At 33.9% G+C, this 23,431-nt stretch overlaps 2 protein-coding genes across 7 annotated transcripts; one reads left to right on the top strand and one right to left on the bottom strand.

Moving 5' to 3' along the window:
• Positions 1 to 8,792, bottom strand: LOC136801008 (uncharacterized). 6 transcript variants are annotated; one of them, XR_010845785.1, is made up of 5 exons: positions 8,746 to 8,792; positions 7,968 to 8,116; positions 4,175 to 5,487; positions 3,673 to 3,734; positions 1 to 566 (listed from the first exon to the last, which is right to left on the bottom strand). XR_010845785.1 is itself a non-coding variant. In XM_067057629.1 (4 exons), exons 3-4 carry the CDS (start codon positions 3,704 to 3,706, stop codon positions 1,954 to 1,956), a joined length of 993 nt encoding a protein of 330 aa, XP_066913730.1. In that variant the 5' UTR covers positions 3,707 to 3,734; positions 4,175 to 5,487; positions 7,968 to 8,135; the 3' UTR covers positions 1,803 to 1,953. The 6 variants fall into 5 exon arrangements, 2 of the variants coding, with proteins under 2 accessions (XP_066913730.1, XP_066913731.1); XR_010845786.1 differs by lacking the exons at positions 1 to 566; positions 8,746 to 8,792 and adding an exon at positions 1,803 to 2,912 and having other exon boundaries at positions 7,968 to 8,135; XR_010845784.1 differs by lacking the exon at positions 8,746 to 8,792 and having other exon boundaries at positions 7,968 to 8,135.
• LOC136801006 (RAD50-interacting protein 1-like) lies at positions 8,409 to 22,963 on the top strand. Its single transcript, XM_067057626.1, has 13 exons — positions 8,409 to 8,618; positions 13,185 to 13,426; positions 13,566 to 13,739; positions 14,087 to 14,221; positions 14,504 to 14,612; positions 17,711 to 17,827; positions 18,038 to 18,260; positions 18,658 to 18,804; positions 19,215 to 19,414; positions 20,194 to 20,396; positions 20,884 to 21,064; positions 21,366 to 21,484; positions 22,002 to 22,963. Exons 1-13 carry the CDS (start codon positions 8,481 to 8,483, stop codon positions 22,192 to 22,194), a joined length of 2,181 nt encoding a protein of 726 aa, XP_066913727.1. The 5' UTR covers positions 8,409 to 8,480; the 3' UTR covers positions 22,195 to 22,963.
• The last annotated feature ends 468 nt before the right edge of the window (positions 22,964 to 23,431 follow it).

Below are 23,431 nucleotides of genomic sequence, written 5' to 3'. Positions count from 1 at the left end.
ACAAATTCGAATACTTTCGAGTCTCTAAGCAAACGTGCGGGTAAATTTTTCTCTTGCCAAGTTCCTTACGGTACGTTTATAAGAGATTCGAGTCTGTTTTTAGGTTTTGTGAAGGTAAAGGGAGAGTAATTAAGTGCTTTCCAATTAAAGAGGTTTCAGTAATGAGATGGAGACAAATTCAGCCGTGACCGATTCAGCATACATTTCTTTTCACCAAAATAGGCTTGAGATTTTGAAAAAAAAGAACGATAAATGAAATTCTTTTCATCGGCTAATTATCCCGAACCACTTAGAACATTTTTATTTTACATGTAACACCAATTTTAAGTTCTGATTTTTCACCATGTTATAGATTTCAGTTCATTTTCAGGTATACAAAACAAAACAAACTAACCAAACAAACCATGAGTCATTTTATATTAATCACCATGTTCACATTAACCATTTTCTACTCCGTACAATGCATTACAGCACCTAATACGGTTCTTGTCGGTGGGAAACGTGACGTCAGCAACTTGTTAGCATCATCCAATGAATTATTAGAAGATGAATTAGTATCTGAATACCTGAAGAAAAGAGTAAGTAGAATCGTTATTTTTGAATTACCTTTCCCCCGGTGTCGCGGTAAATTAAGACCCAGGAGATTAGGACTTTAAAGTCCTGATTTCCCGGAAAATATAGACCCTTCGGGGTCCTATATGCCCGGTAAATTAAGATCGGGGAGGGCAATTAGGACTCAGTAAAAATGTTTCAATTCTATTTTTTTTATATGAAATAATTTCACGAATGACTTGAATAAAGGGCTTTTGGATTTGATGCCACCTTTCTTATTTTCAGTTTTTGAAGGACTTTTTTGAGTTTTATGTTATTCTTAGAAGCTTCTTATGTTCTTAGTTTGTTGTTTCAAAAAAACTTGTTCTTTAATAGATCTAATAGATCGAAGGATGATGATGATGATGATGAATGGATAGTATGGAATTAGCAGAGGTCGATTAATTCTTATTCCATTGACACAGTGCAAATCTATTCCTTATAAGTTAAACCCCTAGAAAATATGAAAGAAAGATTTTCCTTCCTAAAACCGGGAAAACTACGAAATTAATTTGGTCTCGCCTTACCAACAAAAAGGCGAAAATCCAATGAATTTCGCCAGGGCTCTTGAAGTCATAAATCATGACTTTGAGGTCCTAATCTCCCGGAGTCTTAATTTACCGCAACACCGTTAACGGGTGGGGTATACATGTTTTTTTTTATAAGAGCATTCAAAATTTTGCAGCCTGCGGATGTTCTTAACTTTTTAAGATTTAAGCCTATATAAAAATGTTCCTAAAATGTTCTTATTTTCACCATTTCGAGAGTGTTTTTCTGCAGTTATCTAAAAAATTGCCGGTATTTTGGAGATCGTGAAGTCTCAATTGTCTTGCGCTTGTTTTCAATATTTTGGCCATCGAAGCCTCATGTTCTTATAAAGTATGTTATTATAAAAAACGTGTACTTTGAATGAATCAACCAAATCAAACCAAATCTACTTTGAACTAACAAACTCAAGTTTAAACTTTCTGTGATTTTTAGCAAGAAAATAATAGACCTTCAGAGAACCAATCTTCATCCATGCTTTTTTTTCTTAAAAACTACTTTTTTTTCTCTACTAGGTCACTAGAGAGATGAAGAGTTTAAAACATCAACTGGTAGACATCATGAATGATTATGAAAAACTCAGACGTGGTCGCCATATGTATTGATTTTGGTTTTAATATGTACTGTAGGTTACTAGAATTTGTAAACATTTTGTACACAATAAATTGAAGTTGAGATAAGAATTGTTTGATACTCAAAGTTTCACGCAACTTTTCGTCACGATCTTCAGTCAAAAATTCTATACAAAAATTCGTTTCAAGTTTACAAAAATATACTGTACACTGTAAAGTCTTCGTCAAAGTAATTGACGTCATTTCAGTCTTTGGTGTCGTGGAGTTTGAGGGTGAACTTATTCACATGCCGACATTTCGAGATCAGTTCATTCCTTGAATTTAACAGTTTCTCGGGTTGGTCGAATGTGGCAATTTCTAATTTTTCGCTAAGGCAGAGTGAACATTTCAGCGAAGCACGATTGAACGGTGGACATTTACGGACTGTCTTCCAAGTAATTTTTGGGGCACGATTCTTTCGTTTCAACCTCCAAATCTCCTTGGAAAGTTCAGTTTCTTTTTCGTACTTTTCGTTGGCGAAGGATGACTTGTGGTTGGCGTATCGTTTCTTGAACTTAGGTTCGGCTAACCCAATGTAGAACTTTTCACCGTAATCTGGTTCGTCATCGCAGGTGACCGTTGCTTGATAAACTGAACGCTCCACCAAACATGAGCCGTTAAGGGGGCAAGATGCTTTCACCCTGCAGTTGCACTGTGGTGGGATCTCGTTACCGTTAGTGTCGCGTTTCAAGATGCTTTTGTTGTGGCTCTGGATGATGCTTTTGATGTTTTTGGTGCAGCTATAGCTTACTTTAACGGTATTGCGATTGAAGATTTTGTTGAATTTATGGTGTTTCGGGAAGTGTTTGTCAATAAGCTGCAAAAATCTTCTGGCAATTTTCGTCTCGACGTTCTTGTTATATGGCGGGTTGAACCATGTGATGTGGCGTTTGCGATTTTTTGGCTGTGTGTTCTTTGGATTGGTTGGCTTATACGAAAGTTCGACGTTGTAGCCGCTTTCTTTCAACGCTTTCTCGTACGGTTTTTTGGCTTCGGTGAAGATATGTTCATTGGATGAGTGATTTGACAGTCGTTGTTCGATCGTTTTGGGTATTTGCCTGATCACGTTTGGAGGGTGGTTTGATTGAGTATTTATATATTGAAGTTTGTTGTCTGGTTTCAGGTAAGGCTTGAATGAACCATCTTCAAGGTTAAGAGTAATATCTAAATAATTGACGATTGTCTTATTGCAGCACTCAATAACATTTTGTATATATACCGTTAAAAGTCAAAACTGGAAAAGTATAATAAAAGCTATTTTAGTGAGCCTCTATAGTGATTGATATGAACAAAGATAAAGGAATTTGGAACCTTCGCTTCAAGGAAATAAAATAATTACATTTTTCAGTTACTTCTTACTTATGTATCACATAGCACTGGTCATTTTTTTAAGAGAACGAAAGTTTATGCTCAAAATTTTTGTTGAGTGATGTTATTTTGATAGTTGACAGTTGAGAAGGACTTTTTAAAGTGGAGACCCCTTAGTTGACGGTATTTATGATATGCACCACTGGAGAGTCTTCTGAAAACTTTTCAAATTTTTCACCCAATACAATAGAAACAATAGAAAAAGTGACGTATTGGGTGGAATTTTTGAAAATTCTTGGAAGACTCTCCAGTGGTGCATATCTTAATCAATACTGAAGTTAAGCATACAAGGATAATCACGACGACGGACCAAAAATGTAAAAGGCTAGTGAAAATACGAAATTTGATTGGTTGAAACTCACTAGCCTGTTAAATTTTCGTTCGTCGTCGTGATTTTACCGATTTACTTAACCTCACCAATATGGGTTTTCGAGGGAAGAAATAAAATCTCTATGCTTTCCAAATACGAACATGTTAAATCTATTATTCTCTATGTTTGATAGAAACTATTTGCTTTGACGACAATAAGGTTTAGTCAAAAAGATGAATCATATACCTTTTTTGTTGATTAAGCCAATTCTTCGAGACATGAATTATTGGATGAACATGTAGAACACGCTGAAAAAAAGTAACAATAAATTATTAAATTTCATTTAACTGTCAAACCCGGTAAGACCTATGCAAAATCTCCATCACCACTAAAAATACTATCTTCCTTATAAAAGTGAAAGCTGGACTGGACTGGAATTCACTGATTGGTCAAAAACTCGGAGCTGAAGTTTTAAACAATTATACTGATTGAAATCGCTTATTAAAAACAAAATAATATGGTTCCCTAATTCAATCTCCACTGACTTAAGTTTTTAACCGGGTCAAGTCTTCTGGTTGTTTTAGTTATGATGAACTTTAAACATTCTTCTAAAAATAGAAAGAAAACTGCACACTTGTTTTTCCCGTGTTAAAATCTGCTAAAATACCATGAACAAATTATACTTTTATTAAGACTCAATGTGAGCTCAAAGTTAGTATATAGTAAGTATTGACAAAATAAAACTTACTAAGTCTTGATTTAAATCTTTTGGACATTTTGTTAGTTGTTATTGATTCTCGATAGTCCATCAAAACCCATTAACTGTTAGCAATGATTAGTGAGGTTAATCATTTTTGAACATAATTCAGCTTGGTGGTTTTGTATTAAACTGAACTTGTTTCTTGGCACTTTTGATAGATCTTTGTATTGGTAATTGTTTGAAATGTTTTTCGTCCTTTTCCACATAATAATGGTCGACAACTTCCTCTTGTGGTTCCTTATTAGTATTGAAATCATTCACTGTAGCAACATTCTGAATGTCTTCTCCAAGTTGATGTTTAGAAAGTCTATGACCTTGGTTTGTATTCAAGTCACAATTATCTTTTACGTTATTGGTATTAAGAGTACTTGCTCTAGTTGATGGTGATATACTTAAACTCTCAAAACTATTATTAGTTTTACAAATTTCAATTTCACTGTGTTGATGATTTATCTTTTTTGATAATGTTCGCTCTCTCTGATGAAGATGATGCATGTAGTTCAATGTTTTGACTGTGTGTTTTCCAACTGGGAGTGAATGTCCTTTCAACATAACTGATGGTTGAATGTTCAATATTTTTGGAATCAGTAACTGTTTTGGTTTTTCTGATGTACGTGGTAGTGCAGAATAAGGTCGATTTGAAGAATATTTCGTATAGTGACTAGTTGGTCGTAAATTCTGACTTGAAAACGATCTTCTCATCATAGGAGGCTTATTTTGTTTCCTTACATTCAGTCGCTCATTGGGCAATGAAAAAGTGAATTCCTTTGTTGATAAAGCTGATGAAGGACGAATTTCTTTTGATTTAGATGACTCGTTGGTCTTCTTATTCACATTCGATGGTTTTGTAATGTGACACTCACATTTACATTTAACAATACTAGAACATTTGGCAATTTTTGCCGTTTGCTTTTCTGTTAAACGTTCTCTGTCATTGATAGCTTTTGAAGAAACGGACAAGTTTTTTTCATGTATTTTCTTTAAAATCATCTTGTTATTTTGAGATAAATGTTTCTGATTTTTATTTACCATCACAAACGGAAGAACTGGTATTAAACCTTCATCATCACTTTCATAAGAGTCCGAAGAATCATCATCAGAAATTGGTGTTGTACAAGGAACTCGAATCTCAAGGCCAGGTGTACTAGGTGCAAAAACCTTATCAAAATTTTTCTCTCTGGTAGATAATATTTGTTGTTTTTCTTTCAATTGTACTCCAAGATTCACATCCAAGACATCTGAAAGTGTTACATTGATTGAGTCATATTTGTTGAAGTCATTATCAAAACTCATGATGGTGTCTTCGAAAAAAAAATAGAATAGAATGATTTCAATTTACAGCTCAGAAAGAATATTTCCAGGTGTCTTCTAACTAGACAAAATACATTCTTGATTGATACATCAGACGGACAGACAATTAGAGTCAAATGTGAAACCTCTTGATCTTGCACTAATTTATATACTCCAGATCAAAGGTACTGGTAAATATCACATGGCTCGCACCCCCCCCCCGCCTGAGCTGGGGGAGCTACACCTCAAATTTGCCATATACGTGGGAGCTGTTTGTTTTTGCCTGACAGGCGGGGGGAGCTCTATCTTGGGGGGGGGACCTGCATAATTTTATGTAACTGTGGGGGCTAAATAACACTTCCTAAATTTTTTTCTTTACTGTTTTTAATTTCTCTAAAAAACCTTTATGTCTTCATGCGAAGTGTGATCTGATCCTTAGAAGTGCACACACATGTAAATAGAGCTTTGGAAATCCTTGCAGGGTTCCCAGCGGTCAGGGAAAACCTGGAAAACCTGGAAAAAGGACTACTTTTAGAAAAAGTCAGGCAAAACCTGGAAAAGTCAGGGAATTTGTTTCCAGAATGCCTTGAATTTGATGATTTTTAGCCAATCTAGGAATCTCCTCTTTTCAAAATTTTTCTTGTCGGACCCAACCATGGTGGGTCTTCCAAATAATCATGATAATTGTCAGGGGAAAAGGGTGGATTTTTTACCAAAAGTCAGGGAAAATTAATCTTGGAAACTGCCTCTTGGCACTATTTCAGAGGGCAATTTTAAGAACTCAAGGGTGCATAAGTTGTATAATGTTAAGTTACTACTAGTTTACTTTACTGTTTATTTACTTGTGTTTTCATTGACTAAATGGTAAAAACTCACATTGAAAAAAAATTATATATCAAAAATTTTTCCCCTATTATACTGGGACCTAAAATTTTATCAGGCTGGGGGGGACCTTGTTCTTAGGGGGGACCTAAATTTAGCGGGGGGACCTAGAACCCCAGTCGGAGCCATGTATCACAACTATGCAGGCACCCTGAGGCCCCCCCCCAAATTCCAGAAATAGGGGGAAATTCATCCCAAAGCCTAAAAACAAAACAATAGGTCCTGCACAAATTTACCGAAGGAAAAAATGCACAAAATTTCTACAAAAATTCAAATATCTAGCAAAAAAACCCCTCCTCAGGGGAACTTTCCAAGCCCGCCCCAAAAATCAAAGTAGCAAATGTGCTAATTCTCAGCAAAGAAGTATCCAGCCTGCTCAAAAGTATCGCCATTATATTATTTAATTTTGGTAGGGCTCAGTGGGTTCTAGGCCTTATTGGAACAATTTGAGGCTTTTTTTATCCTGAGATACTAAGCTCCTAAGTATTAAGCCAGTCTGGAAATGGTGTACAGTACGCCAAAGATATTCAGAGTGAAAGAGTAATTACTTCTTTTGGTGTATTGGCGTAAGGAGCAGATATTAAGATATTGATGTACTGTAAGTCAAAGCCTTTCAAGAAGAGAGGAGCATCACCATTCTAACGCCTGAATTTCTACGCTAGGTTTAAGCACATCCACCTTGTTCTCAAAGATTCAAATCTATAAAATTAAATAATGTGAAAACTTTTCCTGGGCATCCACTTTTGAGGAGTCACTTGTACAGTTTTGAGGTTTTCGAAAAATAAGATGCATTTGCCATGTGGAAATACATACCTTAAGTTAGTCTAATGTTGACATCCCTCATCTAATTTTGACAATCTTCTTTAACTTTAGAGATAGGAATAATAGGAAGGTTGGAATCGCTGAAACTAATTTTCTTTAGTGTCGGTATAGCAATCAGTTGAGGGATTCCAACAGTGATTCTGACCTTCCTATTATTCCTATTTCTAAAGAAGGATTTTGAAATTAGAAGAGGAATGTTGCTGACACTAGACCAACTTACAGTACCATTAAAAGTATATGGGACATGCTGAAGATATTTTTACTTGACGTCAGAGCAGAACGGTTGTCATAAAACTTCGGATTTTAAAAAAATGGAGAAATTTTAACAAATCTACAAAAAAATGAGAAAAACCACCAAACTTCAACAAAAAATGACATCACCTGCCAAAACCTTGATCGATGATGAGACTCAAAATGTAACCAATCAATGCACCAAATAGAATTGTGTTAAAAGATTAACGATAAAATGGAGGGTTGGGTTGAGAGTGTCACAAATAGAAATAGAATTAGAACCAGTGCAGAGTGTATCAAGGCGAAATCCAAAATGAAAAGAGGCTAAATGTTATTGTCATATAGAATTACAATCAATATGCCAGGAGTACAACAAAGAAAAGTTGTCACTGTACTGAAAACCTCATCCAAAATCAATAAAATAGTTGACAAATCAAAGAGAGGAGATAAAGATAAGAAATAAAGAGATATTTTTAAGAGATAAAGTCCTCAGAATATAAAGAAAGATAAGAGAAAGAAATCGAGCTCTTTAAATATAACACATCTATGTTCTTACCTCATTTGTTTCACTTAAGTTGCTTGTCCAGATGACAGTTTTATGCAGAGATTTTAGTGATTTTTAAAAGTCATAAAGTCATGAAGTCCAGATTTGTTTACATCATTTTGATCACCCAACTATTCTTTTTAAAGAGCCTCGCTTTGAATCTAAAACGTAAACAAACTTGAATAAATCCTATCTGCTAAATGAATCTAGGCCCAGCTCCTGTTTTGAAGAGGTTTGCGATATTCCAAGGTAACATATGGTCCCCAGGTCCCCATATGGTAGAATTCATAATTATCAATTTTCATAGGTAAATCACAAATTTATTTGGATATACATATAATAGAAATCAAATATATTTTAAGATGAAAAATCTGAAAAACAGTAAGCAATGACCAAGAGGAAAAAGAAAAGGCAAACATGAAAACTGAAACCCCCAAAGACCAGTGTAAAATATGGTAGAATTGGCTAGTTTTCGAAAGTTTATAAATTTGAAGGATTGGAACGTGTTATTAACATTCGAAAAAGATGGCGGACAACACACACATGACCAAAGAAGTTTCAAATTTATTTGATGAACTATTTTCTGAAGATTATGAAAGTTTGAAGAATGTTGATCAAGTTTTCATTGATTATCAAAAGCAGGAGACAAGTTTGAAAACAGCAGTAAGTTAAGCATTTTGTTTTCATCCAATTGCAAAGTGTTTCAGTCAGGCCAGGCAGGTCACTTCTTGATCACCAATTGGCCAAGAAGTTTATTATGATAAAAAACAAAAAAAAAACAATTGAATACCTATCAACAGGGAAGCTTTCATAAAGTTCTTGATGACTGTCAATTAGGAACATAGACCTTTTTTCAAAGAGGCTACCCTGTTGAATAATTATGTAGTCCAGCAGAAAAACGATGATAAAACCATGCATAATTATTACAATATGCATGATACAGTAATTATGCATGGCTCTATCATTGTTTTTATGGCTGGACTACATAATTATTCAGCAGGACGTCCTCTTTGAAAAAAGGTCTATTTGGCAAGCTCCTGTACACGGCCGCTATCCAAAAAATTGTTACAGTACTCATAAAAAAATTAGTGTCATTTTTACCGTTTTTTGCTTTAGCGAGATCACAAAAACAAACCAAACCAAGTGAGAAGTGGTCTATAGGATCGATCATTGGAACGGCTCGATGACGGATCGATATGTGATCGCTGGATTACTTAACGATCCGGATAGGAGATCGATAGACAGATAGAGGATAGATACTTAGTTATCGATTATTTATCGATCTATCATCGATCTTTTATCAATCTTATCGACCCTATCGACTCATACTTGATTTACAATCGATAGACAAATCAATTAACGATCGATAACAAATCGATCAACGATCGATCACGAATCGATTAACGATCGATGCATCACGAATAGATTAACGATCGATGCATCACGAATCGATTAACGATCAATGACAAATCGATTAACGATCGATAACAAATCGATTTACGATCGATGACGAATCGATTAACGATCGATGACGAATCGATTAACGATCGATGACGAATCGATTAACGATTGATGACGAATCCATTAACGATCGATGTCGAATTGATTAACGATCAATGACGAATCGGTATACTTGATTGAAATACTAGCTCGATAATGGATCAACTAAAGGATCGATACTCAAGACTTTTTAAGTCTTTTTAATGGCCGAATCTTCCATCGATCTCCTATCCGGATCGTTAAGTAATCCATCGATCACATATCGATCCGTCATCAAGCCGTTCGGATGATTGATCCTATCGAGCGCGGGCGTCTGGCTAGAAGTTACCCTGAGATTGGGTAACTTGCATCAGTGGAGGCTAACATGCATAGCCTTCAAATAAAAGACCTGACCGGTCATTAATATACAAAGTTAAATAAAAAACAATGGTAGAGTAGAGCTGCGAGCGGAGCTGTGTAATTGAATTTTAATGACCAGTTGGGTGTTTAAGATAGAAACTGCAATTATTGCTCTTTTCGGCAATTATTGCCGTTTTTGCAAATAAAACTTAATTTTATTATTGAACACGTGGTATTTGACACCTTCGCGATAAGTAGGCCCACTGTTCCTCATTTAGTTTTGTTTTCAATTGGTTTTGGAAATGCAGATAGCAAAATCGAGTCATATGTAAACAAATTTACATCAGGGTTTTTTTTATCTCTTTCTGGCTGTGTTTCGGCATTGATGCAGGATCTTTTAACATTATTTTAGAACTTTTCATGTTATTGAGCAACGAAAAATTGAAAAAAATACTTTTAAAAATCCGAAAAACCTTTCCCTCAATGCAATTTTACTATTTTCAAACACTCTGACATCTTTGCCCTTAAAAGGACAACACATTTTGCTGATTCAGCATTTCATCGTTAAAAAATTGCCGTTTTGGGCAACAATTTCTGAAAAGAGCAATAATTGCAGTTTTTATCTTAAACACGTCTGACTGATGACCAGCCAGGTCTTTCATTTGAGGGCTATGCATGTTAGCCTCAACTGATGCAAGTTACCCAATCTCACGGTAGAAGATAATATATTGAAATTGTAGAAGTTAAACAGTATAGACCTACAACCTAACTCTTCATACTAGGGGTAGGGGGTAGAGTAACTTTTTTGGGGGGTATCTTCAGATCTTCTTTGCCTGGTGTTTTTTCTGTTCCATATAATGATAGAAGACATTTAAAAACATTTTTCTTTAATTTTATGCATTTTTGACGAATTCCAGCCCAAAAAACTGCCCGGGGGGGCTTTTTTACCAAAAAATGGCATTTTCTGGCCTTTTCAGGCCTGTAAATATGTCAAAACTATTGCAAATCTTATTTTTTTTACTTGCTGTACTAAATTTTATGAAGAAACAACAAAATAATCATATTGGATTGAAAATTGTGCCCGTTGGAGCCCTAAACGAGCTGTTTTAAGCCGATTTTGGGTAGCAAAATGCTTTTTAAGGCCAATTTTGCAAGTTCATAAACTTTACAAGCTAATTGATTCACACGTCTGAAATTTTCAGAGATGGAAGTCTTCAGTAAAGTATTTAAGCAAAATGAATTTCAAGATTTTCACTTTTTTCAAAAAATCATAATGGCGTCTTCAAAAATCGAAGTTTTACTTTTAGCGTTTAGGCGACAATCACAAATATCTTTGTTTCACGTCGCCTGCCCAACCGACTCGGAGAGCTGGTAAATTCGTCAGACTTTTTTTGTCGATGATGTTTCCAAGCATTTCCTTCCCTAAAAAATTTTATTATATAGCTAATTTTTTACTTCCGATTCTAGTGCATTTGCAGCATTTTGACTTTGTTTAAATCATAACAAGCGTCATTTTGTTTCAAAGGTCATAGTGTTTAAAGTTTGTAATTTGAAACCAGTTATCAAATGTTTTTCCGACTGTTTTAGGAAGTATGGGAAAACCGTCGAAAGAATTTTTATATATTTTCAAATTGTAAATTTCCTTTTTTTTCTTCAAATTATTATGATGATAATAGCATCGGAGTTATTCATTTTCTGCATTCCTTTTACGCCCAACCAGGTTCTCGTCCAACTTCTGATTCTGTGTTTGACAGTTTTTTTGTTTTTGTTTTTAATTTTTATGTGATTTTTTCTATTTTTGTGTGAGATGTTGTTTGCTTCACCTGTAGTGTATGTGGTAAGTTGTTACAGTGTGTCTTTTTGCCCTTTTGTACTGTATTTTGTTGCAGTGTCTGTTTTTTGTTTGTTATTTGTTTGGAAGCTGCTGGTCGGTTTCTTTTTCTTTTATGTTTTCTGAGTGTGGGCCCTTAAACACGTGGAAAGTCACTATGCCAGTCACAAGTCTGAGACTTTGGTTGGTGTTTTGTGTTTGTATGTTTTTTAATGTATTTGCTTTTGTACTTGTCTACATTTCTTATGTATTTTGATGAACTTGTGTAAATGATTGTACGAAAGTGTACTTATCAAAAAGATTTTAGCAATTCATTGTTTCTCCACTATTACTTTTCTTCTATCTTCATCCGGATTAGTTTTTTCTTTCACATACCACAATTCAAATTCCCTTTGACTTTTTGCTAAATTACCCTCTGTTTTGGAATGATTTAAAAATTAAAAAATTAAAAATACCAAAGAAATATTCTTCACTTTTTTCGTTTTTATCAGTTTGAGTTATTTATATATCAATACAGTCTTTTTCTACAATGACAGATATTAAATATGTTCACTATATATTTGTGATTGCCGCCTTACCACCCTTGAAGCAGCAGGCACCTCTGTCTTTCCGCAACTCTGTCTTTCCACAACTCTGTCCGCCATTTTAGATAGCCTTAACAATTGATCCAAAAAGGCGTCCTCATCTTGCAAGATAATTTGTTTTGGTCTCCGACGCTTCGGGGAAAGTCGCAATGTTTTTGGTTGTTTTCGATTGGAAAATGGAAAGAAACTTGCATTTACAAGTGTTATTTAGTTTTTGCTCCTAACTGACTGTTTGATGATAGTTCAATATAAAAGTCAACGTCAATGACAACCTCATTCCCTGTGCATTATCAGCTTTTTTATGCTTACTGATAGCGATAGATAATACCCTGGTATTCTTAAGATTACGTAATTCAAAAACAAAACATCAGCGTATTGTTATGAGAAGTCGCATCAGCCAACACGGTATTCTCTGGTGTCAATCAGTAACGTAAATAAAGCATGGGATCACTGGGACAAGGTTGGGGCAATGATAATTTTTCTTAATTTTCCGATAGTAATGCTTTCAATGGAAAATGTACTTAAAGTACTTAAAAGTTTTTTTAGCACTGTTAGCACCCAAAAACATGTCATCAAAAGAAGTATTGACGTTGTAGATTGTAATAAATGCTGCATCATAATATTTTTTTTCAACCAAAAAATATATTGAGTAAAAAAGTTCATTTTTGGGTTATTTTGATAAAAATTTTCAAACAACTACAATCTAACGCAGGCATTACAGTTTGATTTGGATTCAAACATGTCTGGTAAGTTGGTCATTCCTCATCTAATTCTGGACAAATTTCTTTAAAGTTGGAAATAATAGGAAGGTCTGAATTACTGATTAAGATTTAATTTCCTTTGTTAGCGTTAAAAGAGGAAATATCTGTTAGTCAGTGATTCCTTAATCATTAAGTAACTAATTTTTTTGATCCAACAGAGATAATCAATAATAAAAATAATCAATATAATCTTTTTGTATTTTTTTTTTATCAGATTGAGGAAAGTGAAGTGAAGACTGAAGGAGATTTAAACAATCTGTCCGAAACATGTACCTCTACACTTCAAGAATTAGAGAGCATTAGTGAGCAAATCACTTCTCTTCTGACACAATACCAAACACACATTGACACTGTTACGAAACCAAAAGATGAGTTAGAATCTAAAGTCATCCAAAATGAACAACTAGAACAAGAAATCTGTTACAAATTATGGGTAGACAAAATTCAATCCCAGAGGTTAGTTGATGATAATACATAACAAAATGTTTTGTCTGTAATTTACAACTTACAGTCAAAGAAATCCAAATGAGTTAACCAAGAATAATTGTGAACTCTAAGAAAGAAAATGATTTTTTTAAACCATCTTTTGTTTAAGTTCTGCTGTAAAGAAAAGCATTAATTCAAGTGATATCAAAAATGCAGTTGATCAACATTATATACTCTATCAAATTTGTGCTGCACTACAGTCGTCAGCCTGTGGAAATCTCAGAAATTTCTCATATGATGTCTGTGAGAAACTGTATCAAGAGTTAAGAGCATCCATTGAAAGGTAAGATAATTAAGTCAGAAAATTATGAATATGTACAGTTTTTTGTTTGAACAAATAGAAAAAACATTGTTGTTAATTGACAACCTAGAACATGGGCCTAATAATTGAGATCAGTGACTTTTTGTTTTGCTTCCCATCTTTGCCTGTTAAAATAGGTAACAGAAGTTCAAAAGAAACTTTGTTAATTTCAAATTTGTTTAAAAATTATTGAAAAAAATAAATACTTTTGGCATAAAGAAAGGCAAGCCCTTACCAACATTTGTCAAAAGAATGATGGAATATACAACCATCTAATGGATGGTAAAAGACTGTAATGTAAGCCCAATTTTTTTTCATTATTTTTTTAGTAAATTATCCGTGCTTTTGACAACAATGAAGTTTCCGTTTGCAAATGGCGTTTCAGCTCCCGTTTTCAACCAGAAAGAAGAAACTGAGGAGCAATTCAAGAATCTACTCACCATTGCTGTCAAACTACAATCTCTGTACTGTATTTTTCTTTTGATGCATAAACAGACCCTCTCTGTTACCATGATCAAGTTTCATTATTTTTGTATATTTCGCTAACTAAAATTTTTAATCAGGCTACCTGTTTGCACACGGAACTAAGTGGAAAATATTATTACATTATTATACCCTTTCATGGTGTTTTCTTGGAATTGAAGATTGGAGTGACTTATGAGCTCACGACTTTTACAAATGTGAAAAATATCTACAAAGAAATGCTAGTTTTCTGAAAATTTATTATTATCTTCATTATTTTACAGGTCCATAGACAGCAAGTATTCACTTGTCACGCTACTACTAACTGACCCATTCAAGAAGAGGTTTCACTTTCATTTTTATGGAGATAGACATACCAATAATGTTGAAAAGGTTTGATTAAGTTTATAAGATTTGTTTATAATTGTTATAAATACTTGTGTGAAATATTAGACATACCTTAAGGGAACTTATTTTGGCGGGAACTAATTTTAGCGAGCAGCAAAAATCTTAAAAAAAAATAATTTTGGCGGGAAATTATTTTGGCGAGTGAGCAAAATATTTAATTTTGGCGGGAACTAATTTTGGCGAATTTTGACTAAATTCGCCAAATTCGCCAAAATTAGTTCCCGCCAAAATAAGTTCCCTTAAGGTAAATTAATGTTTCGTTGAAATATCATTAAGTATGGTATCCGATTTACAATACTGTTTTTAAATATTTCCTATCTATATAGGAAATATTTGTTAAAACGGTAATTTTTCTCCTTCTTCTCCTTCTTCTTCAAGTCTAACGCTCGGTTTTGGTCAATTTCGTGAGTTTGTACATGAGTTTCTTTTTAAATCAAGCTCCGGCGGTAAAAACAGTAGAATGTTCTTTTTTCGAGGCGGAAGACGTCATTTCTTCGAGAAACGTCCGTGGTAAATATCGGTACGGCCCTCTATTCTCCTTGTCGATCGGACAACGTCGGCCGTTTCAGAAGCGTATTGTTGATCGGACCATACTGCTTTGTTTCTAACTGTCAAAACAAAGATGGCAGAAAATAGACAACAACTTTTGCTCTTTCGCTACTTTTCTTTGCTTTGGTTTATATGCTTTGATGAGTTGAATTGGATCATGATTCTTGTACGATTCTCACAAGGAATGGTCGATAGTGAACTTTTCTTAATATTCCTTTCTGGAATTGATGTTTCGTTTACATTCTGTTTGGAATGAGCTGGAATGAGAGATGATACAATCTCTTTTGATTGAGTCTTGGTCTTGGAAAAACAGGACATCAACTTTCACAACAAACTAACTTCAATTTTGTTTGTATATTTACATAAATTGTACAAAGGCAAGTGACTGTGAATAAATCTGACCATGTTATACCTGAAAAATTACATACTTGCAATATGAAAAAAGTTTGCACCCAACGAATGCAATAATGCCAACAGTGCAACAATGGAAATGGTTGAGGAACTGATTTTAGCTAAAAATTTAAACATGGAGTAAAATTGACTGGCTAATGATTGAATTTCCCTTGGTTTTTTTTATCTACAACAATGAATTAACTGCTGGGAATAGTGACAGTTAGTGAAAACTCGTTGCGGTTATAAATTTCAAATTTTAAAGCTGATAACCGGATCAGGAACACCACAGCCCCAATATGAAGAATGTTATGTTATACTTCGTAAAAGGTTTATTGCATTGAATATGGATGTAAATAATTTGAAATCACCTCACATGAACAATTAAAATTTTTCTTGAACTTGGAGATTTTCTTCCCCGCGTGCATTTTAAAATGTGGAAAACTTTAGTTGTGAATTTAGAGATCTTTTGCAACGTGTGTTTTAAACGTGGAAACTTTTGTCGTGAATTTGGAGATTTTCTTACTGTCAACTGCTCCAACTTGGACTATCTGACAAAACATGGGACGGCAATTTGGCCACCATTTCACCGAACCTCCAAAGTTATTTGATTTGAGTTAATGAACGGCGTATTAAAAAAATGGCAAAACAATGGAGCGTTTGACGTCACTCGCGCAGCAAGTTACACACGCATTATTTGTTAATCCCATCGGGCGATAGGCGGTTAGGCAGCGGGGGTTCTCTAATTCTCTAATCGGCGCTATTAGTGAAAGTTATCGTGACATGTTATGAAAGGAAGTATGATTGATAAACTTGGTGGAGTTATCAAAACAAATTTGTTGTCAAAGAGATTTAACAAGTTAGTGAAAATACAGACCAGATATCAAACAATCCCATGTTTCGACCAATCGTCCCAAGTTAAAGCAGTTGACGGTATATACATTTAAAATGTGGAAACTTTTGTGATAAATTTGGAGATTTTCTTACACGTGCATTCAAAACGTGGAAAACTTTTATCGTGAACTTGACATTTTCTTCCACATGCATTTAAAAAATGAAGAAAACTCAAGTGATTTCCTGGCATGACAATTTATTTTATTTTCTGACATTTTTTTGGAAATTTTGATTGTTTCCTAGTATGTATGTGACATTTTTTGCTCTTGCAGCATGCTTTTGGAAATCATAAAATGGCTTCTGTTAGGGGAATTTTTTCCTATCGACATTCTTCCAGATTATGAAATGTTTCCCAGTATTATAAAAATGAGATTTTTTTTTTTTTCATTCTGTCGGAAAATATGAAATTGTTTCCCTGTTTTGAAAGATTTTTACTTTTTAGCACGTACATTATTTCAAAAAACTCCAAAAGTTAATTTAAATTTTTACATTTTTTACAATATTTTATATATGAAAGTATAATGCAAAATATTTCATCTCATTTTGAAAATATATAAAATTTTCTTTGGTTTTCTTACTGTGAAATATTCTCCTTTTTGTCATTCTTTCATTTTAAATATTTGCCCTTTTTGGCTACATAATATTTCTGGAAATCAGCGCTTAAAATAATAATTATATAATCAGATCTTTTGATGTGTTCAACAACACTCTACTTGGCGGTGCGACGCCGGGTGACCACTAGCATAATACTAAAATCCATTTAAAGTCCACCTAACGAAAATTAAAGTTCCAGCCAATTTGATTACTGCATTGTTGTTCTCAGTCGGGTTCAGCTTGGATATATTCCGTGATCCGTAGCTTTGAACCTACAGTCATCTTATGAATAATCCTGTAAATACTGGCAATAGCATACATGGAATTTTGAAATTCTTAGGGACTTGTGTTGCTTGATGTTATCTGAGATTTAAAGCACTTTGAAATCTTTTGAGGACATCAATTATTATTTTTTAACATTTGTAAAGGAAATATTTATCCGCATCTTTGCGGTTCTTGTTTTTAATTAAAAATGGGTAAAGAATCTCGAAAGGTTCTTGCCAAAGATTTTTATTGAGTGTCTTTGTTAAATCATAATACAGTACTACTCTACATTCAGAGACATGTTGAGAAAAAGAACAAGTCTTTTAGCCCAAATTTTTATCTATCATCTTTCTATTTCTTCCAGTCAGAAAAAACTTTGTTTTCTATTTTAGCCTGAATGGTTTTTGACACAAATACTGAATTGGAAGCGTGATCATATGCAGTTTATCGAAGGATACATCAATCCTTTGTTGAAAGAATGTACTAAAGATGAGGAGTTCAGTCTAAAGGTATACGTTTTTATAAGAACATCTAAAAATGTTTTAAACCTTATGGATGTCCCTAACTTTTTTTCACCCCATGCTGTCAGTGTTTTTGTGGGGTTTTGTCTGCGACGCTTTAAAATTGATTTCAACGACAATCACATGGATAAAATGTTCTTAATTTCATCAATCTTTGAATATAAATTAAAAAAAAAGAATTTCTTTCCATTTTCCAAGGATGAATTCTTAGAGATTTTACTCGACCTTTGCGAAGAGAAGCTACGTAAAACCTTGAAACAATGTCTTGATGATGACGTTCTGCTTGCTCATCTCATCGATGAAACTATGGTATTCGACAAAGAACTGCAGCTGCTTACTCCTGGACAACCAGAAATGAACTGCATTAAAGTCTTGCTGGAAGAAGAGAACTTAAAACATTGGATTGATCTGGAAAAGAAGTGTTTGTATTCTTTATGTCTCGTCTCTTTATTCATACGCCTCTTCTATTTGGGGGAAATTTTTCGGGTTATATTTGTTAAGTAGCTAAAACCTCATCCTTGCTTTCTTTTAAAATTGAAATGAACCTTTGCAACATAGTAACATAATGGCATACTTGTTTAGCAATTCTAAATTTTATATAATTTCACACAAATTTCATACAAATTTCCCATAAATTTCCGGTAGTTTTCACATAAGTTTCCCATATAAATTTCACTTAAATTTCACAAAAACACCATATGAATTTCCGTAAATTTCGAATGAATTTAAAGAGTGAAATCATAATTACTTTTTAAATTGCCGAACCTTTAATATGATGATGATCATAGACAATTTAAATCAAATTTCTCTTTCTTTAGTGGCAATGGAAGTTATCACAGATTTAATTGAGAAACCTAATAATTGGCAACCCAAATTCTCTGATGTTGTTGTTATTGAAAAGAAATTATCATTTTACGTGCCAAAATGTGTTGAAGAATTTGTTACCATGGTTTCCATGATGATGAGTAAGCAAAAAATAATCCAACAATGAAACTGGAGCTAACTAATTCCCCATCTGGGTACCAAAATCAAGAAAATTGAATATTGTGCGGAAATTTGTCCCAAATTTTGTTAATATTAAAACGAAATTTCAAATTTTGGTTATACGGCCACTCATATAGTATGTACGCAGTGAAAGGGGCAGAGGGGGGTTTAGCAAAAGCGTATGTCTATTGTTTGAATGACGTCATTTATATTGTCCTCTGCGTACAAGCAGGAGGGTGTGTCAAATATTGGAAAATGTTTGCTTACATACTATATGCATGACCCTTTTGGACATACCTGTCACCTCGCAAACATGCACACTACAGTAGTATTCTCCTCGACGAATATGATTCTCTTTGTCTGATTCTGATGAAATTCCTTATTTTTATAGATCGGTATGAGAACATCAGTGAGCGATCATCACAAAAATTATTCATGGTGGTTTTGAATGATACCATCAATTCTTTTGTTTTGGAAATGAAACAAAAAGCATCAGTGGAACACATTCGGCCAGAATCTCAAGCATATTGTTCCATTATGAATGGAGCTTTCTATCTTCATCACATTTTAACAGAATGGTCCAGCGATATTGTACGTTAATGTTTTAAAGTGTCTGCAATAGTGCTCAACTGAAAGGAGCCCTACATGACCATCAAGATGATGGAATATCAGATTTTATTTGTTCTTGAATTTTGATTTCTTTTGATTAAATTTGAAAGCGAAAGTCTTCTTCCTTCTATTTTCCAATAATCTAGAAGTGAGTCATTAGGCATTAGACAATTTGAAAGTAATTTGCTTTTGAGTATTGCTTTTATTAGAATGGTTTTTTGCGCTCTTGATTAGAAAGTGCTCGTGCATTGTACCTCATAATATAAGAACGGAAATCTGAATTAAAGATTTTTTTTAGAAAGGAGGCTCTCCTCTCTGCTCCTCTTATGTTGGCAAAGCAGAATTGACAAAAGGATCTCTCAAAATCTGTGCTTGCATAGGGAGGGAAGGAAAGTTGTTTTTTCTTTTGTTTAAAAATGCTGTGTAAGAAAATGGTAGGAGATACGTTAAATGGTGTCCTTTAAATACACAAACATAAATGAAATAATTGAGTGTATCGTAGACTAAGCTCTAGTTTAGACGGCCCACTTTTTGCCCTGCCTATTCTAATTGTGAATTAAAGAGGGCATAAAGGGGGCTGTCTAAAGTGATGCATAGCCCTCTTTTGACGTCAATGCAATGTCTTCTTTTAAACCTTTCCAAGCAAAGATTTTAACAACCAACTTTGTGCCCTCTTTCTGCCTACTCTAACAATTTAAACTAAACTAGAGCTAAGATCATGCCATTAAAACATAATATTAAGTTTGAATTTCCCATTTTAGCGATTTCTTTCGATACTAATCGATGGAGACACGAAAGATTCGAATGAATCGGACAACGAAGCTGAAGAAGAAGAAGATATTGCTAGACCTTTTGATACAGAGATTCAAACGTTGGAGAAATTTTTGGATGAATTGATCGATTGGCTTATTAAATACATGACGGATGGTTTGAAAAACAAACTGAAACCCTACAAAGCAGAGAGGTTACTGATTGATGTTTTGTAATATCTCTTGCATTGAACTCCTCGTTTTAGCGTTGCTTGATTTTCAAAAAATGTTTAACATTTTGTGTTTATTCAATTGGTTGAATACAAAAGTGCTCGATATTCCATTAAGTACTCCATAATATAATAAAAAATTTTATTTCGTTGACAAGTTTTAGATATTCCTCCATCTTCGAAACCGGTGACAACCGTCGGATACAAATATCTTTTCTTTAGAAAAATTTATGGTTTGATGGAAAATCAATTTTGTTTTAGGTTTCGTATCCATAGGCATAGGAAAGACATTCGAATTCTTTGTGATTTCTTTCTTGATATATTTTTGGTCAAATGCAAGCACAATATCTTTATATCTGTCTGCCATGGGTTATCCTTTGACGGAGCAGTTGAAAATTATTTATTTCAACTCGTTTTCAATACGATTGCCAGATAACAGAACTCAATCCAATTATTACTTTTGTTTCATCAGCTGGCACTCACTACCTCGTATCAAGGATTACGTCATACCAACACTTTCTTCTGGAGCATGCAGTCTAATGCTTTTCATCAAAGAACATCTACATTCGCTTGAAGAGAAATGTTACCATGATGTGTTTGATAAAATATGGAGAGAATTTTGTTATTCCATTGACGAGCTACTTTTCACTGAGGTTTTGTTTAGGTTTTTCCCAGTACTCTGAAATATGTCAGTTTAATCAAAAAATCGATTTGAAAATTAATTTTAGATTCTAATAACAACAAACATATCAGAGCCTTCAATCCAAACTCAATTAATTTCAATTTTAGTTATTTCAATTTAATGATGAATTTGTGAATATTTCCCTTACACAATTTGAAGACTTACACTTTTTTATTCTTTGATCTAATTAAATGAATCGTGGGGATATTTTCAGCCTCGGTTTAAATCTTGATTATTGATTTTAAGAACTATTTCCAAAATGGATTTTTCAGATTGTTTGTGAATGTCATTTCAATGAAGGAGGCGCGTCCCAACTTCAGTTTGATATCAAGAAGAATCTGTATGTGCTTTTCGGTCAATACACGCTGCGAGTTGAAAATTATTTTAAGAGGTAAGAGCTTTCCTTGTTAAGGTCACTTTATTGTCTATTAATTTTCATCCTTGACACCCTGCCTGGAATGGTTTGTCCATTGCGGGGCAAGTCCGTTATCTAAGCCTTCACACTACAAATTGGCGATGATTTGACGTCAAACGAGCATAAAGTCATTTTCTTGCATCTATCCGTGATAAATAAAAATCAAAACGATCTGTCATATAAAGCTGGCTGTCCACTAGTTCGAATCTTTTTGTCGCAAAAAATAAATCCAGACATATGTATGAAATAAAGAATCTATCATTTTGTCAGGTTTTGTTTGCGATGGGGTAAAATTCAATTGTTGCCAAAAGAAGAAGTAGATTTTCAGTTGGATTTATTTTTTGTCAAAAAGTGTTTGCGATGAACTTGCGACAAATATTTTTTTTTCAGTGGACACTTAGCTTAAGAGGGAATTCAAATGTGTTCAATGTAAACTTTAATTCTTAGCTGCATCCAACAATGGCCATATTGCAATTTTTTTGTCACTTTTTAGATTACGTGAATCCTGTATATTATTGAACCTGTTAGCTGGATCTGCACTATTGATTAAGGAACGTCTCAAAGTATCCACAGCTGAAAATTCTGATGAAATACAAGACATCTTAGAAGAACACGACATTCACGTTTTATCTTTCGAACATGTTAACAGAATTATTCATTCACGTGTAGACTGGCCCAAAGTATAACACTCTGTATAGACTCGATGTGAAAATATGTTTAGAATAGGATATTTTTCAATGATAGTCTTGGATAAATCTCTCGAATGGTGGGTGGTTTGACGAAGGATCTTAGAATGATATTATCACTTGAATCAATGCCTTGTTGACGGCATGTAACATATGTTCGCATAACGAAAGATCGTACATAACGTTGTTGAAAAGCTCAAATAGCTTTATTTGAATATTCAGGGTTTTACATGGCCGATACTATGGTGCCCGCGTCAGCTGGATAACTAGATTCTGTAAGAGGAGCAATTTGTGCAGGGGAATGAAGTTCTGCTAACATTAGCTTTGGAAACATTTTTTGATGAGTCATGGCGTTCTAAGTTCAAGGCCCTGTAAAAGTGCTTTGACGTCGAAATTCCGTGGTGTCAAAAACAGCTATCCTTGTAATTTGAGCAGCTCAAGTTACTACTAATGCATGGTTTTAAATAAAACTAGAATATCAGTCAGCAATCTATAAACGATCTTTTGGTATCTCGCCATCACCTCAAAATGAAGGGTTATTACCACAATTGCACTCTTAGAGGAGTTAAGCCTGGAGTTGTCCTTGGACTCAATGGTTTAAGAATCGACACTCGGTTCCAGTTCTTATTTAATCAAATAGGAAAAGGATAGTGATTGTAGAACATAAGTCGAAGTGGTATGAGATTCCAGAATATGATTTCTTTGATTTGATGACGGACATCGGTTAATTTATTAGCGGGTTTTTCGGAGATGGGATGGGATCCAACATTTCTAAAAGAAAAAGAGCTTTATCACCATTTCAATTTTAATTATAATTGAATTTAATTAAAAATTATTTATCACATATTTTGTAGTTTCAATCTTTCAATAATGTTGTCTATATTTTATTAGATTTTCCACATTTTTTTAATCTGTTTCTTTTGAGTAAGATGTCTCACTTTTTACCAAAGTGTCGAAACTTAAATAGTACAAATTTTAATTTTTCTAAGGTTCCTGTAAAATTTCTTATCGCTTAGACGAGGCTGTTGTAGTCTGCTGTATACATTTTTTCCGGAAAATTATTGTAAACTCTTAAGTAAAATTAAGTAAAGTTTTAAAGGATTTCTTACGGCCACACTGTAATCTTCATTCTCTTCTATAACTAGTTAAATTATATTATTAGTTGTATTCTTGAACTTACGCCCTGCATTACATCCTCAAAGTTTTTGTACATTTTTATTTCACCCTTTAATTTTTG

Source organism: Clytia hemisphaerica, unplaced genomic scaffold (assembly GCF_902728285.1).
Source record: "Clytia hemisphaerica strain Z4C2 unplaced genomic scaffold, Clytia hemisphaerica genome assembly, whole genome shotgun sequence".
Classification (NCBI taxonomy): Eukaryota; Metazoa; Cnidaria; class Hydrozoa; order Leptothecata; family Clytiidae; genus Clytia; species Clytia hemisphaerica.
This window is presented reverse-complemented; position numbering and strand designations above follow the sequence as displayed.